General features: G+C 36.9%; 3 protein-coding genes across 4 annotated transcripts in view; 2 read left to right on the plus strand and 1 right to left on the minus strand.

The window, feature by feature from the left end:
* Positions 1–26362, minus strand: part of LOC125826617 (uncharacterized) — a 72875-nt gene that overhangs the window by 21519 nt on the left and 24994 nt on the right. The window lies entirely within an intron of this gene.
* Positions 8279–13764, plus strand: LOC125826778 (uncharacterized). Its single transcript, XM_049506115.1, has 4 exons — positions 8279–8636; positions 8974–9084; positions 9209–10576; positions 10856–13764. Exons 1-4 carry the CDS (start codon positions 8279–8281, stop codon positions 13762–13764), a joined length of 4746 nt encoding a protein of 1581 aa, XP_049362072.1.
* Positions 15456–24908, plus strand: LOC125826607 (uncharacterized). Of its 2 annotated transcripts, none has more exons than XM_049505956.1 (9): positions 15456–15502; positions 15748–16627; positions 16879–17210; positions 21332–22477; positions 22550–22708; positions 22791–23130; positions 23241–23311; positions 23403–23525; positions 24509–24908. In XM_049505956.1, the coding sequence occupies exons 2-9, from the start codon at positions 15769–15771 to the stop codon at positions 24875–24877; spliced, it is 3399 nt and encodes a 1132-aa protein (XP_049361913.1). In that variant the 5' UTR covers positions 15456–15502; positions 15748–15768; the 3' UTR covers positions 24878–24908. The 2 variants fall into 2 exon arrangements, with proteins under 2 accessions (XP_049361913.1, XP_049361912.1); XM_049505955.1 differs by having other exon boundaries at positions 15460–15502; positions 15704–16627.

The raw sequence follows: 26362 nt of genomic DNA on the forward strand, positions 1-26362 counted from the left end.
CCCGTTAACGTGCGTTAGCGTTACTCTGTACACTGGTGCCTCTCGTGCGTTTATATTTTCATCCCCTTTTTTATTTAAATCAGTTTTGTAACAAATTACGTTTCATTATTTTTTTCCCCTTGATTTTTTAATAAGCAAACTCCTTTACTATTCTACTTTGTCTCCTATCAGGACTGCTTACCTAGACGCAAATGTACACGCTGCTTCTATGGACACAAAGGATTTAAAACAAACCCAATACATGTATACATTCATTCATTTTCCACTCACCCGTTACGCATGTGCTATCGTTACTCTGTATAATGGCCTACTCGTGTGTCTCATATTTTCATCCCGTTTGTCAATCACCAGGAAGCTCGCTATTGATGCAAATCAACTGTCTGGTATGGACCCAACAACACATACAAAAAACCCGGCCACTCCAGGTATACATACATAATTTTAACCCTTGCATCATTCATTGGATTTCTCACCCTCACACCCTTCCCTGAATTTAAATCACCTCTTAAATCGTAAAGCAGTTTCTCAAATCTAGACATACGCAGGCATATAACGAATGCTTAAAGAACTGCATCCACTCCTTCAAATCTAACTCCTCCTACAGAACTTTTAGGTAACTTCTTAACTAAAATCTTTGTTGGATTGCAGTATTACTATTATAATAGCAAACAATATTGTTCTATTGTGGAGGTAAGAAAATATGTGTTCAGGGGTTTTTCAAAGCTTGAATTTCATCAAGAAACCACTAAAGTAAAAGAGGTAAGCTCGTACAATGCATTTCTGCAAGAAGTGATTTCCATGACCACCTCCTAACTATATGACCGAATTACAGTTTCTTTGAAGCATTCTATTTGCTGTTCAACAGATGCATCCTTTATTCAAGAATACTTCCTTGTGGAGGAGAAGGTAATTACTGACCGTGAATCCTATGTTGCATAACAGCTCTGCTGATCTTTTAACTCCAATATATTCCTGTTTGCTTTTCATACACAATAATTTTATTGTCTCTTGCATATTTCATATTACTTCATGGAATGTGCATCTGAAATTGGTTGGAAAAAAACTAACAAAAACAGAGAACAGAATCTTGTAGGGGATATAGTAGATTTATTTTATTTTATAGGAAACTTGTAAAGTATACCCATGGGTGGGATGTAAGTTTCCAATTCATCATTTTTTTGATGATGAAATTTTTCTTGTGTGAATACAAAGTTACCTTGTTTAAAAAAAAAACAGGGAACAAACATTTTGGAAATCTGTTAAAATTACTGTATGGGCATTGTGTAGGTAGATTTTCTGCCGTTATTAAGGGAGGGAGATTGACAATTGTCATTGCGGACGAGGACACATATGACCCTACATACATAAAAAAATTTGTTTACAGGGAAATCTTCCAGAACGTCAGCCCAAGAATGGTGCAAACTGAAGAGGTATTTCTTAGCAATTAACTGTTTAATATGGCGATTATAAATATACAATACACCAAATAATGTCCTAACTAACTTCTCGCAATGACCCATGTGCAGGTAAACATCCAAACTAATGAGGATTTCGTTATGGAGATGGAATGCAAATGCACCAGTTGCTTGCAGGCCTAACTAATACAAGCGAGACCAGTGCAGCTGCCTATGGACTTTTATAGTACATATTACATTCCTAATGAGAGCTCTTATGATAGACGCCCTTCACGGAAAGCGCTGATTTGAGAAGCTAAAAATAAGAAATGAATGTCCTGCTTACTATTTGTCTTCTTCTTACTTCTAAAACAGAACTACCTCCAAATCGGGAATACGCGCACTTTGATAAATTGAGAATCAACTACCTGCGGAGACAACAATCCCACATAAGGGCCTTCATTCATTCCACAAACCTGGAAGAACCATCAGGAGCTAATTAACAATGGTTGCGGAACCAATGCCTTATGTTTTAATACATTCTTATCTCCTCTTTACCTTATAACTTTGCTTCCTATTACTTCCCAAACTTGCCCTAACCCCCTAAATTTGTTAACATTGGAAGTGCGGTGGCAATATCAATTTATTTTGAACAACTCACTTCCTATTATCTTTATATTATGTTACAACTTGACTTTTGTAGAAATATATCCAAGTAAATCTTTTGTTACTTCATTAACATCATTTTACCAGAACACGCTGTCACAAAGCTGATTACATACTAATTTAATTTATGTCACAAACTTGTGTACTTCCTCCAACATCATTTTATCAGAATTCATAGCCCAATTTATTAAATGAAGTATTATTTGCTGTAAATGTCAACGTTAGCCATCTATAGAATACGTTGACGAATCATCCTTTGATACCATTCTACTTTTCGTTGCCGTGATCCTTTCAAAGTGCCCATTAGTGCGCGTAACATTCCAAACTTTGTCGGATTAAAAAACTTTCTACAGCTGCATCTACAAATTTCTAAGCGCAAACTAGGCTACATAGGGGAATTTGTCTTTAAATAAGTTCTTTGACATTTATGCCATCACATTGCTACCCTTTACCTTCCAATTCCTCGCCCGTACCCCCGCGATTGCTTAGCATTGACATTGTTGTGGAAGTATGCTCCTCTGTGCATTTTGTTTATGCATCACTTCTTCTCACAGCTTTCACAAAAATATTTGTTCCGCATCAACTTTGTTCTGATATGAATTAAATGTCTCCATTTGGAGAAATAAAATGGTGGCAGTGTAGGCTCTTGATTTCACATATATAATGAAAGAAAGGCAAGTAACAGCACCAAACACAAACTAACAAGCAATTAACTAACAGGAAAAAAAGAAAGACTTCATCTTAGGATGTGCTTGGAAAGAATGGTGAGATATCTAGCAAAATCCTTACCGATCTTAACCCTGGTGATGAAAGAACAGAGATCAGGAATACTGCACCTCCTGATTTCTCCAAGTCAATAGAAACTGAAGAGATTACATCTTTGAGGGAAAAGGGTAACATGAACAAGGATGAAGATGCTTCTTTCTCTGAAAACTTATCAGATACCTTCATTAACATCATTTTACCAGTACAAGCAGACTAAATGGTCATTTGACACGCTATATACACTCAAACCTTATACTGAAGAACAACCACTATTGTTTTTCATTTGATTGCCCTCATTAAACTTGCATGATTGCTATGACTGTTATAATACCCATATCTTTATTAGGTAACGAACTTGTATCCCTCATAATTTTATCAGACTACGTTTGGCTAATTATTTAATCTAATATTTATTATTTTTCAAATTCAACCCAAAATGGCTTTAAAATATGTTTATGAAACGTCGATACAGATATCTTCCAATCTCAGAATCCAACAAAACTGATGACGTTACCAGTCAACCTTAACTTTACGTTGGCCTGTTAAAGTCCACGTTTGTCTCCCAAAATACCATTTTTTACCATAACGTAAAACTCTCTACAATTACAATTACAAATTGCATGCTTACAAAAGGTTACCTGGATGTCTCCAACTTTAAATAAGATCTTCCGCATTTATAGAATTTGTATATAATCAAAGTTCATTAATTTAAAGATTTCAAACAAAATGGAGTATTAAAAATCAAAGTTTTCACACTAAATCCCATATTTAAAACTTCATTTTTATCTGGTTTGAGGATTAAACCAATAAACTATAGAGAATTAATCCATCATAGTAAATCATAGTAGTGAATTTTTATCCCCAACTGTTGACGGCGGCTATCAGTTAAGAGGCAAGACAATTTCATGGACAATTTTGTTATCACCGAGTTTACCCTCCCTCTACCTGTAATTGGATGTATTTTAAGAGGGAGCGGGAGAATAAAAATGTTAACAAATAAACATGTTTTTACCCCCTAAATCCAATCAATGCAAAGGCCCATGCCTTCAGTGTTCTATGTATACCTCACAAGTCTCTGTTTAAGTCAACACCATAGCATATCTACGACTAGGCTGGATTAGTTTGATTCACTTAATTATTTGATCAAACTCAGGGCTATTAAGGCCCACTATAGAATGAAATTCCAACTCCCTAATCAAACCTGCAACTAGCCTGTTTAATACTACAAACACGGCTCCACAGATTGTTATTAAATACAACTCTTCTCAAAGAATGCGTCACTTCCTAACATCTCTGCTAAACACGACTTCTGGACCTAACGGTTGTTCCAAATTGCGCCTCTTCGTAAATGTACTTCCAAAACAATACGTCTCTTCCTAACAGTTGCAACCCTCTTTCAATTTCCCTCAATGTCTATATAATGCCTTGCAGACTCCTAGACACCCATTAACGATAACCCCTCTCTGCCTTTCTTTAAAAGCACACATTTCTTCTTCCTCTAACCTTTAATTGTTACAACCATATGGCCTATTCACTTCTTTCAGATTTGGATACTACAAGGGATGACTGGTTGGTTAAGGTACGAGTTTGCCGGATGTGGGAATTTAAAAAACTACAAGAGAAGCAAAGAGATGATAAGTCTAGACATGATACTTATTGACGAAAAGGTAATACCCCTTTCATTTCAACTTTTAACCACATTGTTGTTGGTCAGGTTATTGCGGATGCACTTACCAACTGACATGTAACAGGGAACTTTGGTACATGCGGTAATCTGGAAGAATCAAGTCAACCGATTTCGTGCTAATTTATCCGAAGGCTCTGTGATCATTATCAGGAACTTTAAGGTCGTTGAAAGTATGGGTGAATACAGACCCGTACAATCAGATGTTAAAATCACTTTTCTGCGGATAACTGCCATACAAAAAAATAAATGATGATACTGTTAATATCCCTAAAAATGGCTTCTAGTTTATTCGGCCAAACATTGTTCGCTCAAGGGTCAATAACAACACCTACCTATCAGGTAAACTTTTACACTTCAATTATCTAACACACATTCATCCCGTATGTACTTAATATTCTCCCTATTGAACTTGTAGATGTGGTCGGATGCTTATGTGGAATAGGTGATCTAGAGAGTGTTGGTTCAAAGTGGAAAAAACGAGACCTTCGCATTCTTACTGATCCGTAATTAATAAATCTCATCTGATTATTTTCGCTTATATTAAAGTAACCCCAAAACATCAAGCATAACACTAACAGGTTACGTTGTTTGTTTAGCGAGGATAGGTCTGCCAAAGCCAAAATAACCCTTTGGGAGGATTACGGTGAAGGATTTTACCCATACTTATTCCCCCCTGAATCCGGTCCATACATTGTCATTATTACGGCAACAACAGTGAAGGAATTCAGAGGTAAATACTATTACAGAGCATATTGGTTAAGTGCAGTTTTAACGTCATTAGGTCAACGTAACGTGTAAAGCTAATTTGTAACAGGTGAAATTACTTTTGCCACCACAGCAGCAACCAAAACGTATGTGAATCTTCAAATGGACCACATCACCTCATTGATTCAAAAGTTTGCAACCAAACCCGTTCACATACAAACAATTGAGAGTGGTAATGGAAGTAACATACCTATTGCGGAGGCAATGTTCCAGAGCCGGATGACTATTACTGAGTTGTTGGATTCGGACTGGAGTTATGACATAGAGGTTAGTACGTTAAGCAACCTTCGTACCTTATGAACAATACATTAGATCAACATACTTTGACTGCATATTGAACTAATTTCTTTTCAATTACTAGGAATGTTTTGTTACATTGCGTGCTCAGATCAGTCAAATAGATACCTACTTTGGTTGGCACTACATATCGTGCAACTTATGCAACAAAAAAATAGAACCTAAAGATGGCGTCTACACCTGCAATAAGTGCGGAAAAGAATGTGACTTCCCGTTGGTTAGGTATGGAAACAGTTAACAATCTACCACATGCGTACTTTTATTCAAACACTAATTATTTATGGCACACACAGGTACAAAATACACATTAAGGTAAAAGACAACGGAGGGAAGACAACTTTGGTTCTTTTTTAATGGGGTTGCGGAAAAGTTGCTCGATACTTCGGCTTCTAAGTTGGTAAATCAAATGTCCAAAGGTGATACGCATGTTCCATCGCTAATTGAGAGCCTCTGCGACAAGGATTTTGTATTCAAGCTTAAATTGACCAACTTCAATTTGAAAGAGGGGCTAGAAAATTATACGGTTACACAAGTGTTTGTGCCGGATGAAGAATTGGAATTGCAAACACCGCATTAACAAAGAGAAAAAGGTAATGTTATCAGTTACATTTTAATACCTATCTTTTTAATTCATTCATCATTGACTTCCAAAGCTAATCGTCCAACTTACATCCCCTTTACTGCTAAATATGCATTTTAAACTACAGAAAAAACTCAAAATGGAAGCGATGCAGAACTCACATGTGCAAAAGTCAGGAGGTTCACACACCAACAACTCAGAAGAACATCCGGCCGACGGGGAAGGGACTTCCAATGGCAACACAAAAGTTTATGCAAGAAGGCTGATAAAGAAAAGGAAGCACTTGATACACCTCGATGGAGAAAGTGATGGAGACACATAAAAAAATGCACATTTAGAACCCAATTTACAATTAAATATGTTATGGACCGTAGAAGTATTATTGTAATCAACTAGCTCCTTATTTGTTTGTCAGGGTATTATTAATTTACGAGTACATACTTGGGTGATTTAATAGCAAAAGTTGTTCATCTGTGGAATGATTGGGTATTATGTTTCCTCAACTCCAACAAATATCGCACTCAAAAATGTGTCTATATTTACAATGTGTTCATGTCCACCTTCTCTTGATTATATGAAGTCTACCTTCTAATAACCAGTTAAATTTCAAACGACAATGCGAGAACCTAATGCACGTCTCTAATTTAGACAGAAACTGCACATATAGAAAGCAAGGTTCGAGGCAAAGTACTCCATTCTTTAGCTTTTTTGTTGCGTTCTGCCAGGGATTTAGTTTTTTGCGCAAACGAGTTGTACAATCCAATACCTTCACCGGAATCTAACGCCACAAAATAAACACAATTCACATCAACTGAAACTAAAATGAGAACTATAATAGATAAACCCCCAATGTATTCGATAACGTAGATATAATAGAAATAAATAACACCATATACCACCACTCATTAAAAAAAAATATCACATCACTGTTAAAAAAGGCATAATTACATTCAATATGAATAAGGCCTCAAACGGTGTGTCCTTTCACTTCCTTCCAGTTACTCGCTATTTATAATTCAAAAACAACGTATTCACCAATGAAATAACGCACCACCCTTAATCCCCAAAACGTTGTCCAATAATAAAACAATGTCGCCGCCGACTACGGGTACAACAGACGGACGAAAAAGGACACAAACAATATGTCCTTTCACGTGGATAGTACATGCCGCTTCAACTAAGAAAAAAAGACCGGCAAAAAAAGGTACCAAAATGTATGTCCTTTGGCTTGCTTAATACATGCCACTTAAAATTTGAAAAAAAGACAACAACCAATTACACACTACAACAAGTATTATGAATCAGATCCAACCTATTCTTACCATTGAAATAACATACCACCATTACTCCAAAAATCTCTTGCCATTACTCAAACAACGCCAATGCGTTCTAACAATACAACTGCTGCACAATAACTGGCTAAACAATGTGTCCTTTGGCTAACTATAAATATGTTGCTTGGAATTTCATAAAACACTCAACTGCCAGTTGCTCGCTACAACGACTATTACAAAAAAAACCAACCTATTCTTACTGAAATAGCGTACCACCCTTATTCCGACGATATCTACCCATAACTCCAACAATGCCGATGCCTTATAAGAATTCAAGTGTGCCCCGTTGATAATTCAATACCGGTCAGATTGGCCGGTAATCATAATACAGAAATATACAAGCCACATTTAACCACCCAACAACAACAAAATCAAGCGCTTAACAGGGACTGTTGCCTGATACATACATCAAAATATAATTCAAAGAACCAAATAAAGAGAACTACACTGTACCCCGATCGATAACAACAGCACATGTGAGTGAAGGTAAAGTACCACAATATCACTTGAATAATATAAAGCAACAGGTAAATTAGGATGGCCCACTGGGTGCATTCACCACAAATTTACGTATAGTTGTTCCAAATATAGGCCTCATCTATAAATGATACAAATACACATTTTTAAAAATTAAAGGAAATATTGGTTACAACAACACAACTTTAACATTCAAACTTCCTTATGTTGCACTGAATTTTGTAAGCTTATATATAATTTCTCAACATTGCAGATTACCCGTCGTCTCTGCTAGCACAAATCAAGCTTTACAAATAACATTCGATCAGACATAATGGACGTCATATCAGACATTATTAAGGCGTTTAGAAGGCCTGCTGATGTACCCGCCCATATTAGGAAACTGCAACAACTTCTGCCTCTTTTAGCAGTCCAAGACAGCATGTTGAAACAGAGAATAAAGAGTTATACATTGTCATCAATCTCCAGCCAAGGGGTTGTGGAAATACGAAAACTCAAAAAAATTCAGGGAAAGTATGCGCGTTTGAAGCGTAAGCTCACATTACTTCAACGACAATACAAAGGTCACCCACTGAAGCAAGCAAAGCGTGTTCTTTATTACATCAAAATATTGGAAAAGGTGGTGCACGCAACAGATATCAGAATGACAGAAATGCATCGACAAATACAGGGTAAGTTCATATTGATCCATATATCCACTGCACAACTCCGAACCAGATTTACCAAATTGAACTACTAACTACGTATGTCGATCCCACACCTAAACATTACAACACAGAAGGAATGAAAGACATCTCCCCATTAATCAATACTAGCACGTTACAATAGTTGCTACCGATCTTTCCCATACATTTACATTATGTGAAACTCTTCACGCCTCATTACAGTAGGAACATAAATACAACGTAATATTAGTCATGCATAATAACGTAGACACAGTCTATACTTACAGATGAAATCCAAGATGTATTCTACTGAGTAACAATTTTTTAATAAACATCTTCTCAGGCGGACACTATAACCAATCCAATGACTCAGTTATGGAGGAATGTGCAGACGTCTCACATGTAATGCATCTGCAGACAAGTAGTAGCAGACAAGCCAGTCAGAACAGTACAGGTACATCTGTCACTCAGTCAACAACACACATAATAACATATACACATAACTCTGTATTAGGTACAGAACTTCATTATTCACGAATTCAATACTTATATTGTCTCCCACCTGACTTATATGACAGCTGGATACAAGACAAGATTGAATTTGGGCCCTCCAACCTACACCTGTCAATATTGTCAGGCAATTCTGTGGTATGAGGAACGGACAGACAAAAGTAAAAATACACGACAACCTAAATTTACACTTTGCTGTATGGAAGGACGAATCCGTGTACCATTACTGACTCAATCACCACCGTACCTCAAATATCTATTGGGCAATGAATCCGGAAAAGTGGGGATGAACTTTAGGAAAAATATCAGGGTATATAACTCCATGTTTGCATTTACATCAATGGGAGGTCGAGTTGACAGATCAATCAATCGTTCTAAGGGTCCTTATGTATTCAGAATAAGTGGGCAAAATTATCATCACATAGGCTCACTATTACCAGAAATTGGAAAAAGTCCACAATTTGCACAACTCTATATATATGACACAGATAATGAGATAGAGAATAGAATAAAAAGTTTGATGCATGAAGAAGTTGAAACAGAAATCGTACAAGGAATATCTGAAATGCTAGACGAGCATAATGTTTTGGTTAAATCATTTCGTATGGCAAGGGATAGATACTTAGAACAACCACAAGCAGAGTTCCGTATGCGCATCCTATCTGAAAGGACCCAAGATGGCCGACAATACAACAGACCAACGGCTTCTGAAGTTGCTGGATTAATCGTAGGAGACCTTACAGATGCTAACTTTCAGCGAGATGTCATTGTGGAACACCGCAAGAACGGACTGCAAAGGATCACAGATTTACACCCATGTTTCATGTCGATGAATTACCCATTAATACATCCATATGGGGAAGATGGATATAGGCTTGGAATACCTTTAGATTCTGCAAGTCAAAAAACATACACTCGGACAAATTTGACAATGAGACAATTTTATGGATACCGCATACAACAACGCCTCAATGAGGGACACACTCTCCTCCAAGCTGGCAGGCTATTTCAGCAGTACATTGTGGATGGTTACATGGCAATTGAAGAAGAAAGATTTAGGTACATCCGGAAAAATCAACAGAAATTAAGGTCTGATCTTTATGGTGGCTTAATGGATGCTATTGTACGTGGAGATTCAGATTGCTCAATGGTGGGAAAAACTATTATACTACCTTCCTCCCACACTGGGGGACCTCGCTACAGGGCACAAAATTATCAAGATGCAATGGCTATATGTCGATGGGCTGGATACCCAGATTTGTTCCTGACTTTTACTTGCAACCCAAAGTGGCCGGAAATAAATGCAATGACGAGACTAATAAACCAAGATCCTGATGGTTGCCGGGTGGACATTATATGCCGAGTCTTCCAGATCAAGTTGTTGCAGCTAATGCAGATTCTTAAAAAGGATAAGCCTTTCGGGACAATAATTGCGTGTAAGATAGGACAATCAATAATCTTCAATATTGTCTTACTAAATCACACAAAATGCAATCTCAATGCTTTTAAATTACAATATAGGTACATATATATGTGCAACCAAAAGCATGGAAGATTATCACAGAATCTTAAACATGTGCGCACAAGACCTACCCATAACTCCTACAAAGCTTAATTACTAAGAATAACATCACTTCTTTATGAATACATGATATCTAGCAACCAATTCACCTAACCAACATGCTAATCACGTCCACATACTAATTTGTTTGTAGGTATATATACAATTGAGTTCCAGAAACGAGGCTTGCCACATGCTCATATACTGTTTTTCCTTCATGAAACACAAAAAAACCCCACAACAGATCATATCGACAAAGTAATATCCGCTGAAATACCTGATTACAGAGAAGATCCAGATGGGTATAATGCCGTGAAAAACTTCATGATGCACGGACCGTGCGGAGAACAAAATCCCAGTTGCCCATGTATGAAACAAGGCAAGTGCACAAAACATTTTCCAAAGAAATACAATGGCCGAACAAATTTTGATTCGGATGGATTCCCTATTTATATGAGACGGGACACAAGTATTGAAGTCAAGAAAAATGGTGCCAGCTTAGACAACCGATATGTTGTCACATATAACAGGGACTTGCTTGTCCAGTTTGATGCACATATAAATGTTGAAGTATGCAATTATGCGAGGTCGGTCAAGTACCTATTCAAGTATGTTCATAAAGGGTCTGATAGAGCCACAACAATAATAGAATCAATCGGTACACCAACAGAAAACGATGAGATAAAAAAATACCTAGATTGCAGATACATATCGGCCACAGAAGCTTGTTGGAGGATCTATTCATTTGATATACATCACAGGCAACCGGCTGTTGAGCGCTTACCATTTCATTTACAGGGCCAAAACACAATAATATTTGAAGAATCAAGGACAGCTGAAAGCGTACTAAGCAGACACGATTTAGAAAAAACAAAATTTACAGAATGGTTTGAGGCAAACAAAGAACACCCTGATGCAAGAGAGCTGACATATTCCGATTTTCCAACGCGTTGGGTTTGGAATGGAAGAGACAAAAAGTGGACCAGGAGGAAGAAGGGGCACGCAGTTGGAAGAATTTACTTTGCACATCCAGGAAGTGGAGAACGTTTTTACATGCGTATGCTGCTAAATTTTGTCAAAGGATGTACTTCCTTCGAAGGCATCAGAAGAATCAATGGAGTAGATCATAAAACATATAGAGAGGCCTGCTACGCTTTGGGGTTATTAGATGATGACAAAGAGTGGAACGACTGCTTGTCTGAGGCGTCCCAGTGGGCTTCTGGAAACGAGTTGCGACATCTCTTTGTTACTATACTTATGAACTGTCAGGTGTCAGATACACGTAAGCTATGGGAGAATAACTACGGAATATTATCTGAAGATATCATGCATATCCAGCGAAAGAGATTACAATTCAATGATTTGCAGCTAAACACAAAGCAGATTGAAGTGTACACACTATTTGAGATTGAAAGCATCCTTCTAAAAATTGGGAGAAGTTTGAAAGATATAGAAGGAATGCCCCTTCCAGATTCAGCATTAATGCGAAATGTAGGGAATCGCCTAATCAATGAAGAGCTAGACTACGACAAAGACAAGCTCCAAATACTCCATGATCAATCACTCGCTTTGTTAAATGCATGCCAACGCCCGGCATATGAGGCAATAATAACATCAGTGGATAACGAAGAAGGGAAATTATTTTTTATACACGGCCATGGTGGTACGGGTAAGACATTTCTGTGGAATACTATTATTTCAAAGATCAGATCACAATCAAAAATCGTTCTCCCCGTCGCTACTTCGGGTATAACAGCTTTATTATTACCAAATGGTAGGACTGCTCATTCGCGATTTCATATTCCTCTAGACATCACGCCAGAGTCAACATGTGAAATCAAACAAGGCAGTCAATTAGCGGAACTACTTAAAAAGACCGCTTTGATAATCTGGGATGAGGCACCAATGGCAAACAAATTGTGCTTTGAGGCATTGGACAGAACCTTGAGGGATATTCTCCGAGATAGATATGAAAATAGTGCCATGAAACCTTTTGGGGGCATAACTTTCGTATGTGGTGGTGATTTCCGCCAAATACTCCCGGTTATTCCAAAGGGAACAAGAGGTGATATTGTGGATGCAGCGCTGAACTGCTCACAGTTGTGGCCCTACTTCTCAATTTATGAATTGACGGAAAACATGAGACTTAGCTGTGGAAAAGTCAGGGGTTCTGAAGCACGGAAAATAGCAAGTTTTGATAAATGGCTTTTGCAGATTGGAGATGGATCCGTTTATGCAGATAATAAGAAGGACCTCATTCATGTGCCCGCTGATGTATACATTCCAACATCGCACAATCAGATAGAATCTATTGTAGAGGCAGTATATCCATCCCTGCTACAGAACTATAACGACCCATCCTACTTGAAAGAAAGAGCCATACTCACACCAAAAAATGAAATGGTCCATGAACTGAATGAGAAAATTCTGAAGCTGATACCTGGGGAAGGAAGAACTTACTATAGCTCGGACAATGTGTGCAAAACAAGCGTGAATACTAATGAGGAGGATATATTGTACCCAACAGAATTCCTAAACAACTTGCGATTCCCAGGTATCCCAAACCATGACATTCACTTGAAAGTAGGAAGTCCGGTTATGCTGCTTAGAAATCTAAATCAAACTGAAGGCCTATGCAATGGTACAAGATTAATAATAACGCATCTGGGTATTTGGTCTGTTACTGCAAACATAATCTCTGGAAAGAACATCGGTTCAAGAGTCACAATACCAAGAATTATCATGTCACCAAACGATTCAAAGTGGCCTTTCAAACTCAACAGGCGCCAACTTCCTTTAGCACCCTGTTATGCTATGACCATCAACAAGAGCCAGGGGCAAACTCTTCAAAGAGTTGGGTTGTATCTGGCAAAACAAGTATTCACACATGGCCAATTGTATGTCGCAGTATCACGTGTAACAAAAAGAGAAGGATTGACAATTGTCAATGCGGACGAGGACACAAATGACCCTACATACATAAAAAATATTGTTTACAGGGAAATCTTCCAAAACGTTGGCCCAAGAATAGTGCAAACTGAGGAGGTATTTCTTAGCAATTAACTATTTGGTCTGGCGATTATAAATATACATTACACCAAATAATGGCCTAACTAACTTCTCGCAATGACCCATGTGCAGATAAACATCCATACTAACGAGGATTCGTGATGGAGGTGGAATGTAAATGCAACACTTGCGTGCAGGCCTAACTAATACAATAGAGACTAGTGCAGCTGCCAATGGACTTTAATAGTACAGATTACATTCATGATAAGGGCACCTAGGATAGACGACCTTTATGGAAAGCGCTGATTTGAGAAGCTAAAAATAAGAAATGAATGTCCTGCTTACTATTTCTACTTGCAGCACAAATATGGGTCCTCTTTTACAAACTTAATAGTGAATGATTCATGTACTGTCACAAATATGTAACATTTAACTATACACACTGCATACGTATGGGCCATATTACATAGACAACCATCATATATACCTTTGTATATAATGCGCATAGTTTATACACATGTACGCAGAGCCACCAACAAACTATACAACACAACAAACAATATGTAGCAACTTTGGGACTACGAAAATTACGTTTGACAAAAATAGGGGAGAAAAATAATAGTGATGTCGGTGTAAGATTGGAGCATTGCACAGAATAGTCAACTATATTGATCAGGTAGATGCTAATGTTGGCCATGCTCCAGATGAAAAAAAAATGATGTATTACAAAACGTAGAGTTACATACAAAGACAGTCACATTACTATAACAAATGATGTCCGTACAAATATGTGACGACTAAATATAAAGACCACCAAGAAACCTCAAACGTTAAAGTGCATTAATAAATTGAATGTTTCCCGACGAAACATGGAATCACATTACAGCACTTAAACCACAAGTAAAATAATGCCATAGTCTACGACACTTCCAAAAATTGACCGCTTCTTCAACATATTATATAGTCGAATAAAGCCTAACCCAGACCCGCGCGAAGCGCGGGTGGATTCCCTAGTGAATTTGATAATTGAGGTGCTATAAATATGTATTGCCTATTTTTTATTTTTATTTTTGTATTTGTTGCAGTTTTAGGGTTAACTTCCGCCATTTTGAGAAAGACAAAACTTTACAATAACTCATTTCCATAGGAAAAGACATTCAAATTTAAAAAACACTCGAACTAAGAAGCCAACTAGTTGTACTAACAATTTGAAGTCGAGCCTGAAATGTTTGCACTTGATCCCCTATCGAAACAACACTAAGACACTTTATTTTTATTTTTTTGAATTGTTTAAAAATAAAATTAAGTCTTGAAAATGTCAATTAAAGTATTATTCTTTTATTTATATACTATTTTATATTATTTTTAAATTACAAAATAGGTCTAGATCATCAATATTGTAATAATTATTACTTTAAACGAAATTTAAATTTAACACTACGCATTTTTTAAAATTTATTTATTCAATAATCTAATTAATTTAAACATGAAATATCTAAGAAGACATCTCAAAAAATTGAAGATGATCTTACAAAGTTAATATTAGTAAATTAGACAAATAAAAAATAATTGCAAATTTATGGAGTATGTACTAGTTTAAATTATAATAGTACCATTTATATTTTTAAAGAGTGAAGTAATAAAATTTTAATTACGTATATTCAGCAAGGGTATTCTAGTCTTTACATGCGGTGGCGTTGATTCTGCTGTTGGTGAATACGTTGCTTCTCACATTGGAACGCCATTAACATTCGTCAGATTTGTTGAGCTCTCTTGTTTATCTCTTTCTCATGTATGTATCTCCTTCATCTTTATACTCGGTGCTTGCTCTGCTTTTAGGTGTGATTTCGGCTTGTGCTTCTTCGTTTAATCGAATTTATTTGTTTTCTGTGCTTCGGATATATATATATATGCGTTCGTATTTGAGTCTCATTCATTAATCTTGCGTTTTTTGAACTGAATTTGAATTTGGGGCTTTTTGCTTCTTTCGGAGATTTGTAATTATTGTTTTGGGCCTAAAGCCACTGCTTGCTTTAGGGTTGAGCCGCCCTTGCAACCATGAAGAGCCGGTCTCACCGGCTTCCCGTTGCAAACCCACAGGATGACTGGATTGATGGTTCATGGACAGTGGATTGTGTGTGTGGTGTCAATTTTGATGATGGAGAGGAGATGGTGAATTGCGACGAGTGCAGTGTGTGGGTACATACCCGTTGTGTGCGGTATGTCAAGAGTGAGAAGTTATTTGCATGTGATAAGTGTAAGAATAAAGCCACCACGAATAATAGCGAAGAAACTGAGGTTGCTCAGCTGCTTGTTGAGTTGCCCACCAAGACTTTGACCATGAATTCTCCATATCCTAACACTCTCCCTATCCGTAGCCCCTTTAGACTTTGGACTGATTTGCCAATGGAAGAAAGGGTTCACATGCAAGGTGTCCCCGGTGGCGATCCAGCTTTGTTTTCTGGGTTATCATCTGTATTTGGTCGTGAATTGTGGAAATGCAGGGGTTATGTTCCCAAAATCTTTAATTTTAAATATAGCGAATTTCCTTGTTGGGATAATGAAACAAGGGACGCCCATGATAATACCAGTGACAAAAGCAATGAGATGATTACTGGTAATGGTGCTGGTGCTTTATTCTCACTGTCAAAGGAAAGCTGCTTGTTTGCACCAGTGGTTAACCCTGTTTCCGAGAAGCATGTTCTTGAGTCCAACAATGCTATGGATTCAGATGCTACTACTCACTCAACCAATGATATGAAGAAGGACACAGGTTTATTGGGTCCTAGCATGATACAAGGCAACAAGAGTACCAAAGAAGACTGTGGGATGTCCAAGGATCAAAGTGGTAAGAAGAAGTCTAAGATCCTTGAAAAGGAAGGCTATCTTAAGAAAGATGCACATGCTTCTAGACCAGGTGATTAAGCTACTACCCTTTTGTTAAAAGAAAAGGTTTTCTTTTTGGTACTTTAGTATTTATTTTATGTGTATGACTATTTTTTGCATGTCTAATGCTTTCTTGACTTTCAAATTTGGTTTGTGTTACTGATGCTTTATCTACTATTTGAATTTTTATACTAGTACTACCATGATTGTTGATAATGGTACTAATATTCCTTTTCAAGTTATGAGGGAATTAACTCAAAGCAATTGCAATTTTTTTTAAAGACAGAGGCCCCATGTCTGTCAAGACAGATATTCAGAGAACAAAATTTGGAAATTCAGGGGAAGTTTTGGCTGCTGTTGACATTTTGAAAGGACCTCGTGTACTGGACCATGACACTACAAGCTATTCTGACATTCCAACTTCAAATGAGCGCTTTTCAAAAGCTGCATCTTATGATGTATCTAAATGCTGCTCAACAAGTGAAGCACATCCCCGAGAAGACAGGATTAGAAACCACATTTCTGCTAGGGTTGAGGACTCTCCTATGGAGAATGATGGAGCAGTAACAAATTTAGAGCGGAGTGATTCTGCTAGTTTACCTATGACAGAAGAGGTATGTGATCGGTTTTCATGCTACAGTTTCCTGTGACTATGTGGTGAATTCTCTTTGTTTCATTTCTCACACATTGCCAAATGTATGACCAATTATGTCCAGTTCTGCATTTATCAAGTGGTAGAGTAATTTTATGTACTATTAAGTATTATCCTCTTTGTACTTCACTTTGTAAAAATGTAAGGGCTGGAAGACCAAAACTTTGTAGGAGGGTCGAAGATTGTCTATTCCAGTGTTATTTTCTCTTTTCCTTCCCTTTGTTAGAGAGGTAAAATGGATGGGCATATTAGGAATAGAAGCCAGGCGCTTTGACCTCGACGGATTTACAAATATTCCTATTAGAAAATGAAGAGGAGATGAAATCTCTCTTGTTATGGTATTAGCCAATATCACCAAAGTTTCCGACATCAAAGCTAGTGAACCTTTTCTGGTGCTCTATATATTCTAGCCACTGTTATTTTTGCATCAGTTCCTTCTGCTTGGGAAAAAATTCACACTTCGTGAGGAAGTGCCTTGAGGGTAACCATGCAATTTAGGAATCCAGATTGCCATAACTCATCTCCTTCCCTATTTTGAGATGAGATGACCTCCCTTTTTGTAGTTTTATAAGGCTATATATTCTAATCAACGTTTTTCAACTTGATAACAAATTATATATCACAAACTCTTGCCTTCCTATCCTAGTTAAATGTTGTTCATAAACACAATATCCATTATTGTAAAATTAAGGGTCAAAAACACACTTATAGTTGAGGAAAAGGGAAAAATTGATAGTTGCAATGTATTTTGATAAATAGTTAGTGATAGTTTAGGTAGGAAACTCATACACTTGGTAGTTTAGGTATGAAATTCGAAAATCAGGGATACTTGATGTGTATTTTTGACCATTAACTCTATTGTGAAATATAATGTTTATTAGTATAATAGTAAGTAAAACTATTATTGATTATAATTAGAGACTTCTAGTGTTGTGATTTTGATCTTGTTCACAAGTATCTAGTAATTTTCCAACCTTGTTTCCTTTTCGAAACTGCTTTTCAAACACGACTCCTCATTTATTCCCCTATCTTATTTTAAAATTTTCAAAAGACTTTTCTTTTGTAACTTGTGATACTTTTTATATTCCAAGCTAATGACATTCTACATGGAAGATCATCCAATCCAAGATTTCTACATTCAGCCTGCAATAATGTCCAGAGCTTTCCGGGAAAAATCACCCATGTATACTTTCCATGGTGGCATGACCATTAAAGCCTAAAGTAATGATATACAAATAAGCATAAATTAACAATAGATACCAGGTGAATAAATGAACATCATAAATTTCTAATTAGCTCCCATCGGGATTGGTTTATGAGATATGAGAGAAATGTGGAATAATGGAGTAAGAAAGATCTCTCATTCACAGCAAATTCCATTATAAACCCCCAACTTCTGTACAATATTTTGCAGCTTTACTTCAGCTTCACGGCCACAAAGACTCATCTATAATTAATTAATATATTACTCAAATTTTTATCCTTTAAATTAGCTAATATTTCCAGAGAATCTATGGTTTCTCTCAATCCTCTATCATTCCCTTTTCCCCTCTTTCATACTGTTACTTCCTCTGTGATTTTCTCTCTCTCACTTTGCTAAGATCATTCCAAAAATCAGAAACTTTACTCCCTCTTGTGCTTACAAATGTCATGTAATTTTCTTCTCATAATTCTCTGAAAATTTTCCAAAAACGTTTTTGTTTGTTTCAATATATTCCATCATTCATAGTATGAATTGAAAAAATGAAAAGAAGTAAATCCCTGAAACACACACACAAAATAAATAAATAAGTAAAGTATTTCAAATAAAATTTATTTTTACTCATAAAATTTGATTTTCTAGTAAAATTTATGTCCAAGTACAGTTTCAACCTTATATGTTTACAAATCCCAAAGCATGATGAGCAACAAATACCATCATAAGCGCACAATATCACTTTATTGTCCCATAACTAGAAATCTGTAATCTCCACAAAGATACATAAAATACCAACTAAGCAAATCTCAAAAGCAAGGAAAAGGATATTTACCTTGCCGAGTACCTATGGCGAGGAGAGGAAGAAGAGGAGATTCGCCTGCCAGGAGGAGGGAGAGAATGGCGCCCTACCCAAGAGGATTAAAAGAGGCGGCGGCTGGTTTATCAGGGGAAAGAGTTGACTGTTGAATACCCAATTTTCTGTAATGGAACATTTTCTTGAATTCTTTTAAAATGGAAAAAGGGCATAGAAATGACTCCCCAAAAATGTTAGTTATATAGGGATGACTCAACACCTCGATTTGAGAGTGAACAGGAAGTTATAAGTCAAGCAAGTTAACAGTAACTAAAACATGTAGCCATATGTTTTCAAAAATATAACTCCCCCACCCCAATTATTATTCTTATTGCAACATCTAACTATCGTGCCACACCTTGAGAAACGGGATAAATCATTCACCTCATCAATAGGTTGACTTTTGCGGCTACAATGCAGGACGAAGTTTCGCTTGATCAGAGTCCAAGATGATTGATGGGAAACTGTAACGCAGACATAAAAGGAATTAAATTGCAGAAGAAGAAATAAACTGCAAACCCAATAAAGAAGAGATGATACATTGAGGTCTATGTGTCGTCTGTGTGTGTGATGAAGGCAGAGAGCCATAAAACATGTTCCTTTCGCACTTGCGCCCAGAAAAGTCAAAAACTGCAACAAAGGAAAACCCCAAGCAGCTAGTAATTTTCCAATCCATCAAATCACTCAATTCAAAGTTACAATGCAAATGTTGATACATAGAAAAATAAAGCACCCATCGTTGACACCCAAAAACATAATTTTAAAATGAAGGAGAAAAAGTTCAACTTAAAATCAGAGATCATACATTGGAGAAGATGTCTGATCCGTGAAAAATAAATCAATAGAGAAAGAGGTTGAATATCCATAATTTTTGGTTTTTCCTGGGTTGGTGTAAAAACTGCAAATCTAAATGGCGACAGAAATACAAAATACTGGATACAGAGATGCCCAAAATACTAATAAAACAAATCCCAAAAGCAAGAACGAGAATATTTACCTTGGCGAGTACCTATGTCGAGGGGAGGAAGAAGAGGAGATTGGTGTGGGTGAAGGAGGAAGAGGATTAACCCTAATTAAGAGATTAAAAGAAACGGCGTTTGTTTTTATCAAGAAAAGAGGTGATTGTTTGAATCTAAGCTCCTCGGATTCGGGTGTGGGTGTCCGATACGGGTGCGGATTTAAAGGTCGGATCCTTCATGTTCTAATTTTTAAGATTTGGGGATATGGATCCATGTATGAATATGGGCGTGGGTATTCACCTAAAAATAATTAAAATATCTAAAAATAGAGTTATAAAACCTAAATTATGAGATATTATGTGGAGAATTTGAGGAGAATCCTGGAAGGAGATCAAAGGAAACAGAGTGACATAGAAATTTTATATAAAATGTATTCCATTTCCTTCAATTTCACCTTAGCTTTTGTATTGATTACAAAATTCATCAAAATTGGCCAGATTTTCCCCACCGATTTTTGTCAAAGTACCCAAAATCTGTTGACCAAATCGGACATGGATCCCACACCCACACCCATGTTGTGTCGACACGGGTGCGGCACCAAAAGTGAAGAGTCCGAGCAATTTAGGTTTGAATATACCCGATTATCTTTAATGGAACACTTTTTTGAATTATTTTAAAAGGGAAAAAGGCTTAAAAAAGTGATAAAAAAGATAAATAGGAATGCTTGTTATATTGGATGTCACGTCACCTGGCTGATGATTCTCTTATATATTTGCATATTAAGCACGGGTATCTCTCTTTTCTTGCCCCATATATAATACAAAGGTAGCAGCTGAAGACATTTTAAAAACCTCAGCATAGGCTCTTTTCCCTCTTGCATACTTGATTGTCCATAGCACTCCACCTTGTCAGTTCACTGCTTATGCCTTGCCACTGGGCAGCCATTACACAGCGAAAGAAGAGATGAGAGATGCTTTCATTTTCGACATTACACAAAGAATGTGTATTATTTGTTCTTGCCTTTTCTTTTCTAGTTAAGGAAGTTTGTAAAATAATGTTGATTGTGAAATTAGGTTGTTACTAATGTTACCAACAATAAGGAAGAGGTTGCTGTTTTATGTCTTGGAACTGAATCACAAATGGCGGAGCCCATGGTAGAAAATGTTGCATGTCTTGTCCCTAGCATTAAAAGGCAGCCAAATATTGAAAGTTCAAGTGATAACAAGGTTATTTGCTCTTCAAAACTTGAGGTTAAATTGGAAACCGAAGTCCATGCTGATCCTGCAGCCCTTGAAAATCAACGTTTACTTCCAAGCGAGGGTAAGTTGGATATAACAAAATCATTGGCAAAACCTGCAGGGACATCTTCAGGATGCTTGTCTGAAAAAACTGGAGTAAATATTACCACTATAGTCAATTCGGAAAATAGTGACTGTAAATTAGAGGAAGGCAGTAGAAAGGTAATGATTGGTGGTAATAATACAACTAATACTGATGAATCACCCAGTGCACTCTGTCAATCTAATCAAGAACCTAAGATCTCTGAAGTTACAGTTGGAGCAAGAAAGAGTTCAGGACACAAACAAAGTTCAAAACCTGCTGAAGAGGCACCTAGATCAAGCTTAGCAGTTGCGACTTCGTTGTCAGCTCCAAATCACCGTAAAGTAGTTCTATCCATGGGAAAATCGTCTTCAGGTACAACAAAATCTTCTGCTCCTGAGAGTCGAATATTCTCGAAAGCTCATAATCATGATTCTAATGGTAAACCGAGGGGAATGTCTGGGAGCAATCTGAGTAATAAAAGAGAGAGTTCGTCAATGGATGCTGGTAGGGATGAAGAGAGGCGTGAAAGACCAAAGAAAATGTTGAAAGAGCTCCCAAAGTCATCAGTTGGTTCAGCATCAAAGACATTGCAGTCGACCAAGCTCTCTCATGCTCCAGTGAAGAAAACATTATCAGAAGCAAAGGATTCAGTCCCCAATTCTTCTGCTAAGACATCAACTGTGCGTAGTAACCCTGCTAGTGCACGCTCTGCAGAGTCTTCTAGCTCACTGCAAAGTGAGAGTGCGGCACACATTCAGAATAAAGCTGCAGGTACACATTTGACACAAAAATGCGAGAAGACAAACCAGCCAAGTTGCCAGCCATCTTCTAAAGTGAATACACACCTGATGCATCCTCCGTCTTCATCATCTCCTGCAGCACTAAGTGATGAAGAGGTAGAAGTTGAATTAATGAATGTTTAAAGTATTATATTTCCCTCTTAGCTTACGCTTGTCATTTTTATGTAGCTTGCTCTACTGCTTCATCAAGAACTTAATAGTTCTCCTAGAGTTCCTCGAGTGCCACGGATGCGTCATGCTGGTAGCTTACCTCAGTTAACCTCTCCAACATCTACAAGTATGCTAATGAAGCGAACATCTAGCGGTGGAGGAAAAGATCATGGTTTGGTAAGCTTTATTATATTTTTACATAATAGGCGATTATATGCCTATTTTGACTTTATTCTGACGTGTTTATATTTTGCCATAGACATCTAGGAAAAAGTCAAAGGACATAGGCAAAGATGGTGCAAACTGTTCTCAGGAGGTGGTTCAGGAAACTAAGAAATCTGAAAGATCAATTTCCCTTGGTTGTAGAAGAGAAGAAGATTCTATTATTAAGAGAGAAGGAGACGCTGGATCAGCAAAAAGTGTGCAGTCTCTGAAGAAGAGTCACACACTTACGTCCAATACTACTGCAAGTAGTAGTTTATGTTCCCCAAATGAGGTAAATGAGCAGAACCTTTCCGCAATGCACAATTCACCAAGTGCAGCTGCTGCTGCTGCTGATGCAAAAGTGGTTGACTATCCTTCACATCAGACATTACCAGGTTTTTGCCTTAACAAGAGTTATATATGTTAGATGTTCTATAAAAAAGAATATTCCTTTTATTTTGGATCTTCTTAATGTTACGTTGCTACCTTTTTTCTGCATTTGTAGGCTTGATTGCTGAGATTATGAGCAAAGGTCAAAGAATGACTTATGAAGAGCTCTGCAATGCAGTTCTTCCGGTACAGATGCTTTAATGAGATAAGATGTGTTCTCTTTCTGGTGTTAACAAAAAACATTAATTTGTCTGTTATCTTCCTGATTCTTCTGTAGCACTGGCCGAACTTGAGGAAGCACAATGGAGAACGTTATGCATATGCAAGTCACTCTCAGGCTGTCCTTGATTGCTTGCGGAACCGAAGTGAATGGTCTCGCCTGGTTGATCGGGGTCCCAAGGTTATCTTTAAGAATTAGGCACTGCTTGGAGTCTGAAAAGTGTCTAATGAGTCTAAATTACTTTCTTTTGCTTTTTAAGCATTTATTTAAGCTTCATATTCAGTAAGCTAAATCCTAATCGAGGGTGAGGAAGGTGCTATCTGAATTCTTTGTACCCATTCAGCTCTTCAAGATGCATAACAATAGTTCATTTTATGCTAGATGTCAGTGTAAACCACCCTCCTTTTTATCCGGGCTTGGGATCAGCTAAATTACATAAGATCATGTGAAATTGAGTGGTGCATTTACATTTCCTATATCATAATTATATGTTACAAATAACATTTGAGACCAATTATGATCCGTCTTTGTATTAAACCTCTTTATATGTTCTGCGACTATAGATAATATCTCCCAATATTACTTATTAAAAGAAGGGTTTCTACTGGTATGCAGCCCAAGTGGGGAACTGGGAATGTCTGCTTCCCTGAGTCTGTGAAGGAAATAGGCAACTGTCCAAGTTTCCTTTTTATCTTTGACAAATTCTTGCAGTAAATCTGGATAGCTATTGCAATTGAAGAAACTTGTTGCATCAATGGTTAAGCTGATGATTTTTTATTTTTTATTACTGTGGCCATATTTAACTTTGAGGGAGGCAAGGTTCAATGTTAGGCAGTGTTTCTTGTTCTAGAGTGAGGTCATTGCGAAGGATACTTCAAAAAATATTGTGAAAATAGCTAGTTTGGAAGGTTTCCGGCTGATTTATGGTTCACCTCAATTTCTTTCCAAAATAGTGAAAATTGAAGTTTGTTGTCTTAGCAAGCAAATCTCCTTGTAACCCTGCCTGGCTACCCAAATAAGGAAGAAAACCATCCATGAAGCTTACATTACTGCAGAAAAGGAACTATGTTGATTAATGCTCGTTAACGAGTGATGTGTATATTCAATTCACCATTTGGATTCATATTAGGCTTATATCCTTTTAATTTATTTTTCTTTATCAGACGAGTACAAATAGGAAGAGACGCAAGCTTGATGTTGATTCCCAATTTACTGAATCGGAGGATAATGAAGATTGCATGGATAGAGCTGCAAAAGATGTCAGGAACAAGACTTTTGAATCAAAACAGGAAGAGTTTCCCAAAGGCAAGAGGAAGGCAAGAAAGCGCAGGCGATTGGCTCTTCAAGGAAGAGGCATAAAGGATGTGAGGAGGCGGCATAGGGCTGAGGTTTTCAGTGATGAGGAGATTGGCTCATCCTCTGAATCTGGCAGAGACAGCATGTTCAGCGAAGATGAGGTACAAGGTGGTGAGATTTCTCCTACTGGAAATGACGCCTCTGCTAGCTCTGATGAGAGAGCTACCATGTCATAATTTGTGTTAGGTGTTTTTTTGTTGGTTGGGGTGTTTAATACTTGACATCTATCATTAGAAAACTGATTCATAGATCTTGTTCAGTGGTGCCTCTGCAGATTCTTGCATACATGAGGTTATGGCACTAGAGTAAAGTCAATTGTTTATAGGATGTGCCATTGACTGGTAGCTTTGGCCATGTCATGTGCCGATCCTATTGGCTTGTTTGTATATATGTGTCCTTGCATATCGACTGCTTGTTGATACTGTATGATTTTGTTAACGGGATTCAGGACTGAATTGTAGATGAAAGTACTGTTCGGAATCTGTAAGCTGCTGTAACTAGTTTAGATGCTCAACTGCAGATCCCCTATGTTGGTTGGACTTTTGGTTTCATGGTATTGAGCCTGGTTGGTGCATTTGTAAGTCCCCCTCTGGAAGTAGTATCTTGAGCACAGAAGTTTACAGTATAACATCAAAGACTCTTTTCAGTTGGCCTGTTTCTTTGAATTATAACTTGACTAGGAAAGTGGGTTATTCAAAGTAAAATTCTGAATGATTTTGTGTTCCAAGTGCACATTTGTGGTATGCGTATATAAAGATGCTTTGAGTGCTTTCTTCATCAGTATTTGGGTTTAGGAAGAGTGAACAACTTACGCAAAGTGCTCGCTATTTGATACTATTCGGTTGTCATTTCGATATGAGTAGGTTCTTGTAACTTTAGTTTTGGGTGGTGTTGGTCTGCTTTATATTCTCGAATAACCTTACATGCACAAATACATTATTCAACGTTTTTAACCTCCCAAAGTAATTACTACACGCACAAACACATCTGTTAGCAGAAGCTGAATTTTAACCATCATAAATACTGACATCAAGAGAGACGGAATAATTACCACTGGGGTGTTTGTAGTTCGGTTTTTGCTTAAAATTAAAATTAAATCAATCTAATCATTTTTTTAAGTTTCTAAAACCAAACCAAACCAAAAGAAAAAATTAACCGTCAGTTTGGTTCAGTTTTTTTGATTTGAAAGTAATAAATTTTTTGAGGACATACGTATCTCGATACACACAAACACTTAGTACATGAACAATTCATAGGAAAACTATTGTTGGTTCAATTAAACAATTAAGCAATACTAGAGTTATTATGACACGAACAAAGTGATTCAAATAAGAGAAAGTGTGATCATATTATGTGAGGTATGACAAGTAAAGACTAAAGTAATGAATTTGATGGACTTGGACTTATGATTGTGATAGTTAGGCTGAAATTTAAGTATTCGGCATGAGAAAAAGTGTAAAGTTTGACTATGTTAATTAAAATTTAGCAAAATATTTATATTTTATTTATGAATAATATATAACTAATTATAAAATTTATATCTTTGGTTTGATTATTTTTGCGGTTGTCTTTTAGTAAAATCAAAACCAAACCAAATATATCAGTTTTTAAAATTTAAAACCAAACCAAACCAAATCAAATATTGATTTTTTAATCAATTT

The sequence above is a fragment of the Solanum verrucosum genome, unplaced genomic scaffold, assembly GCF_900185275.1.
Source record: "Solanum verrucosum unplaced genomic scaffold, falcon-dt-bn FXZP01000060.1, whole genome shotgun sequence".
In the NCBI taxonomy this organism is placed as follows: domain Eukaryota; kingdom Viridiplantae; phylum Streptophyta; class Magnoliopsida; order Solanales; family Solanaceae; genus Solanum; species Solanum verrucosum.

Coding starts and splice junctions, on each gene's coding strand:
- LOC125826778 (XM_049506115.1), top strand. CDS start 8,279: ATGGACGTCATATCAGACATTATTAAGGCGTTTAGAAGGCCTGCTGAT. Junction 8,637..8,973: donor AATGCATCGACAAATACAGG/GTAAGTTCATAT, acceptor ACATCTTCTCAG/GCGGACACTATAACCAATCC. Junction 10,577..10,855: donor TTTCGGGACAATAATTGCGT/GTAAGATAGGAC, acceptor ATTTGTTTGTAG/GTATATATACAATTGAGTTC.
- LOC125826607 (XM_049505956.1), top strand. CDS start 15,769: ATGAAGAGCCGGTCTCACCGGCTTCCCGTTGCAAACCCACAGGATGAC. Junction 17,211..21,331: donor GTTTACCTATGACAGAAGAG/GTATGTGATCGG, acceptor TTGTGAAATTAG/GTTGTTACTAATGTTACCAA. Junction 23,526..24,508: donor TGGTTGATCGGGGTCCCAAG/GTTATCTTTAAG, acceptor TTTCTTTATCAG/ACGAGTACAAATAGGAAGAG.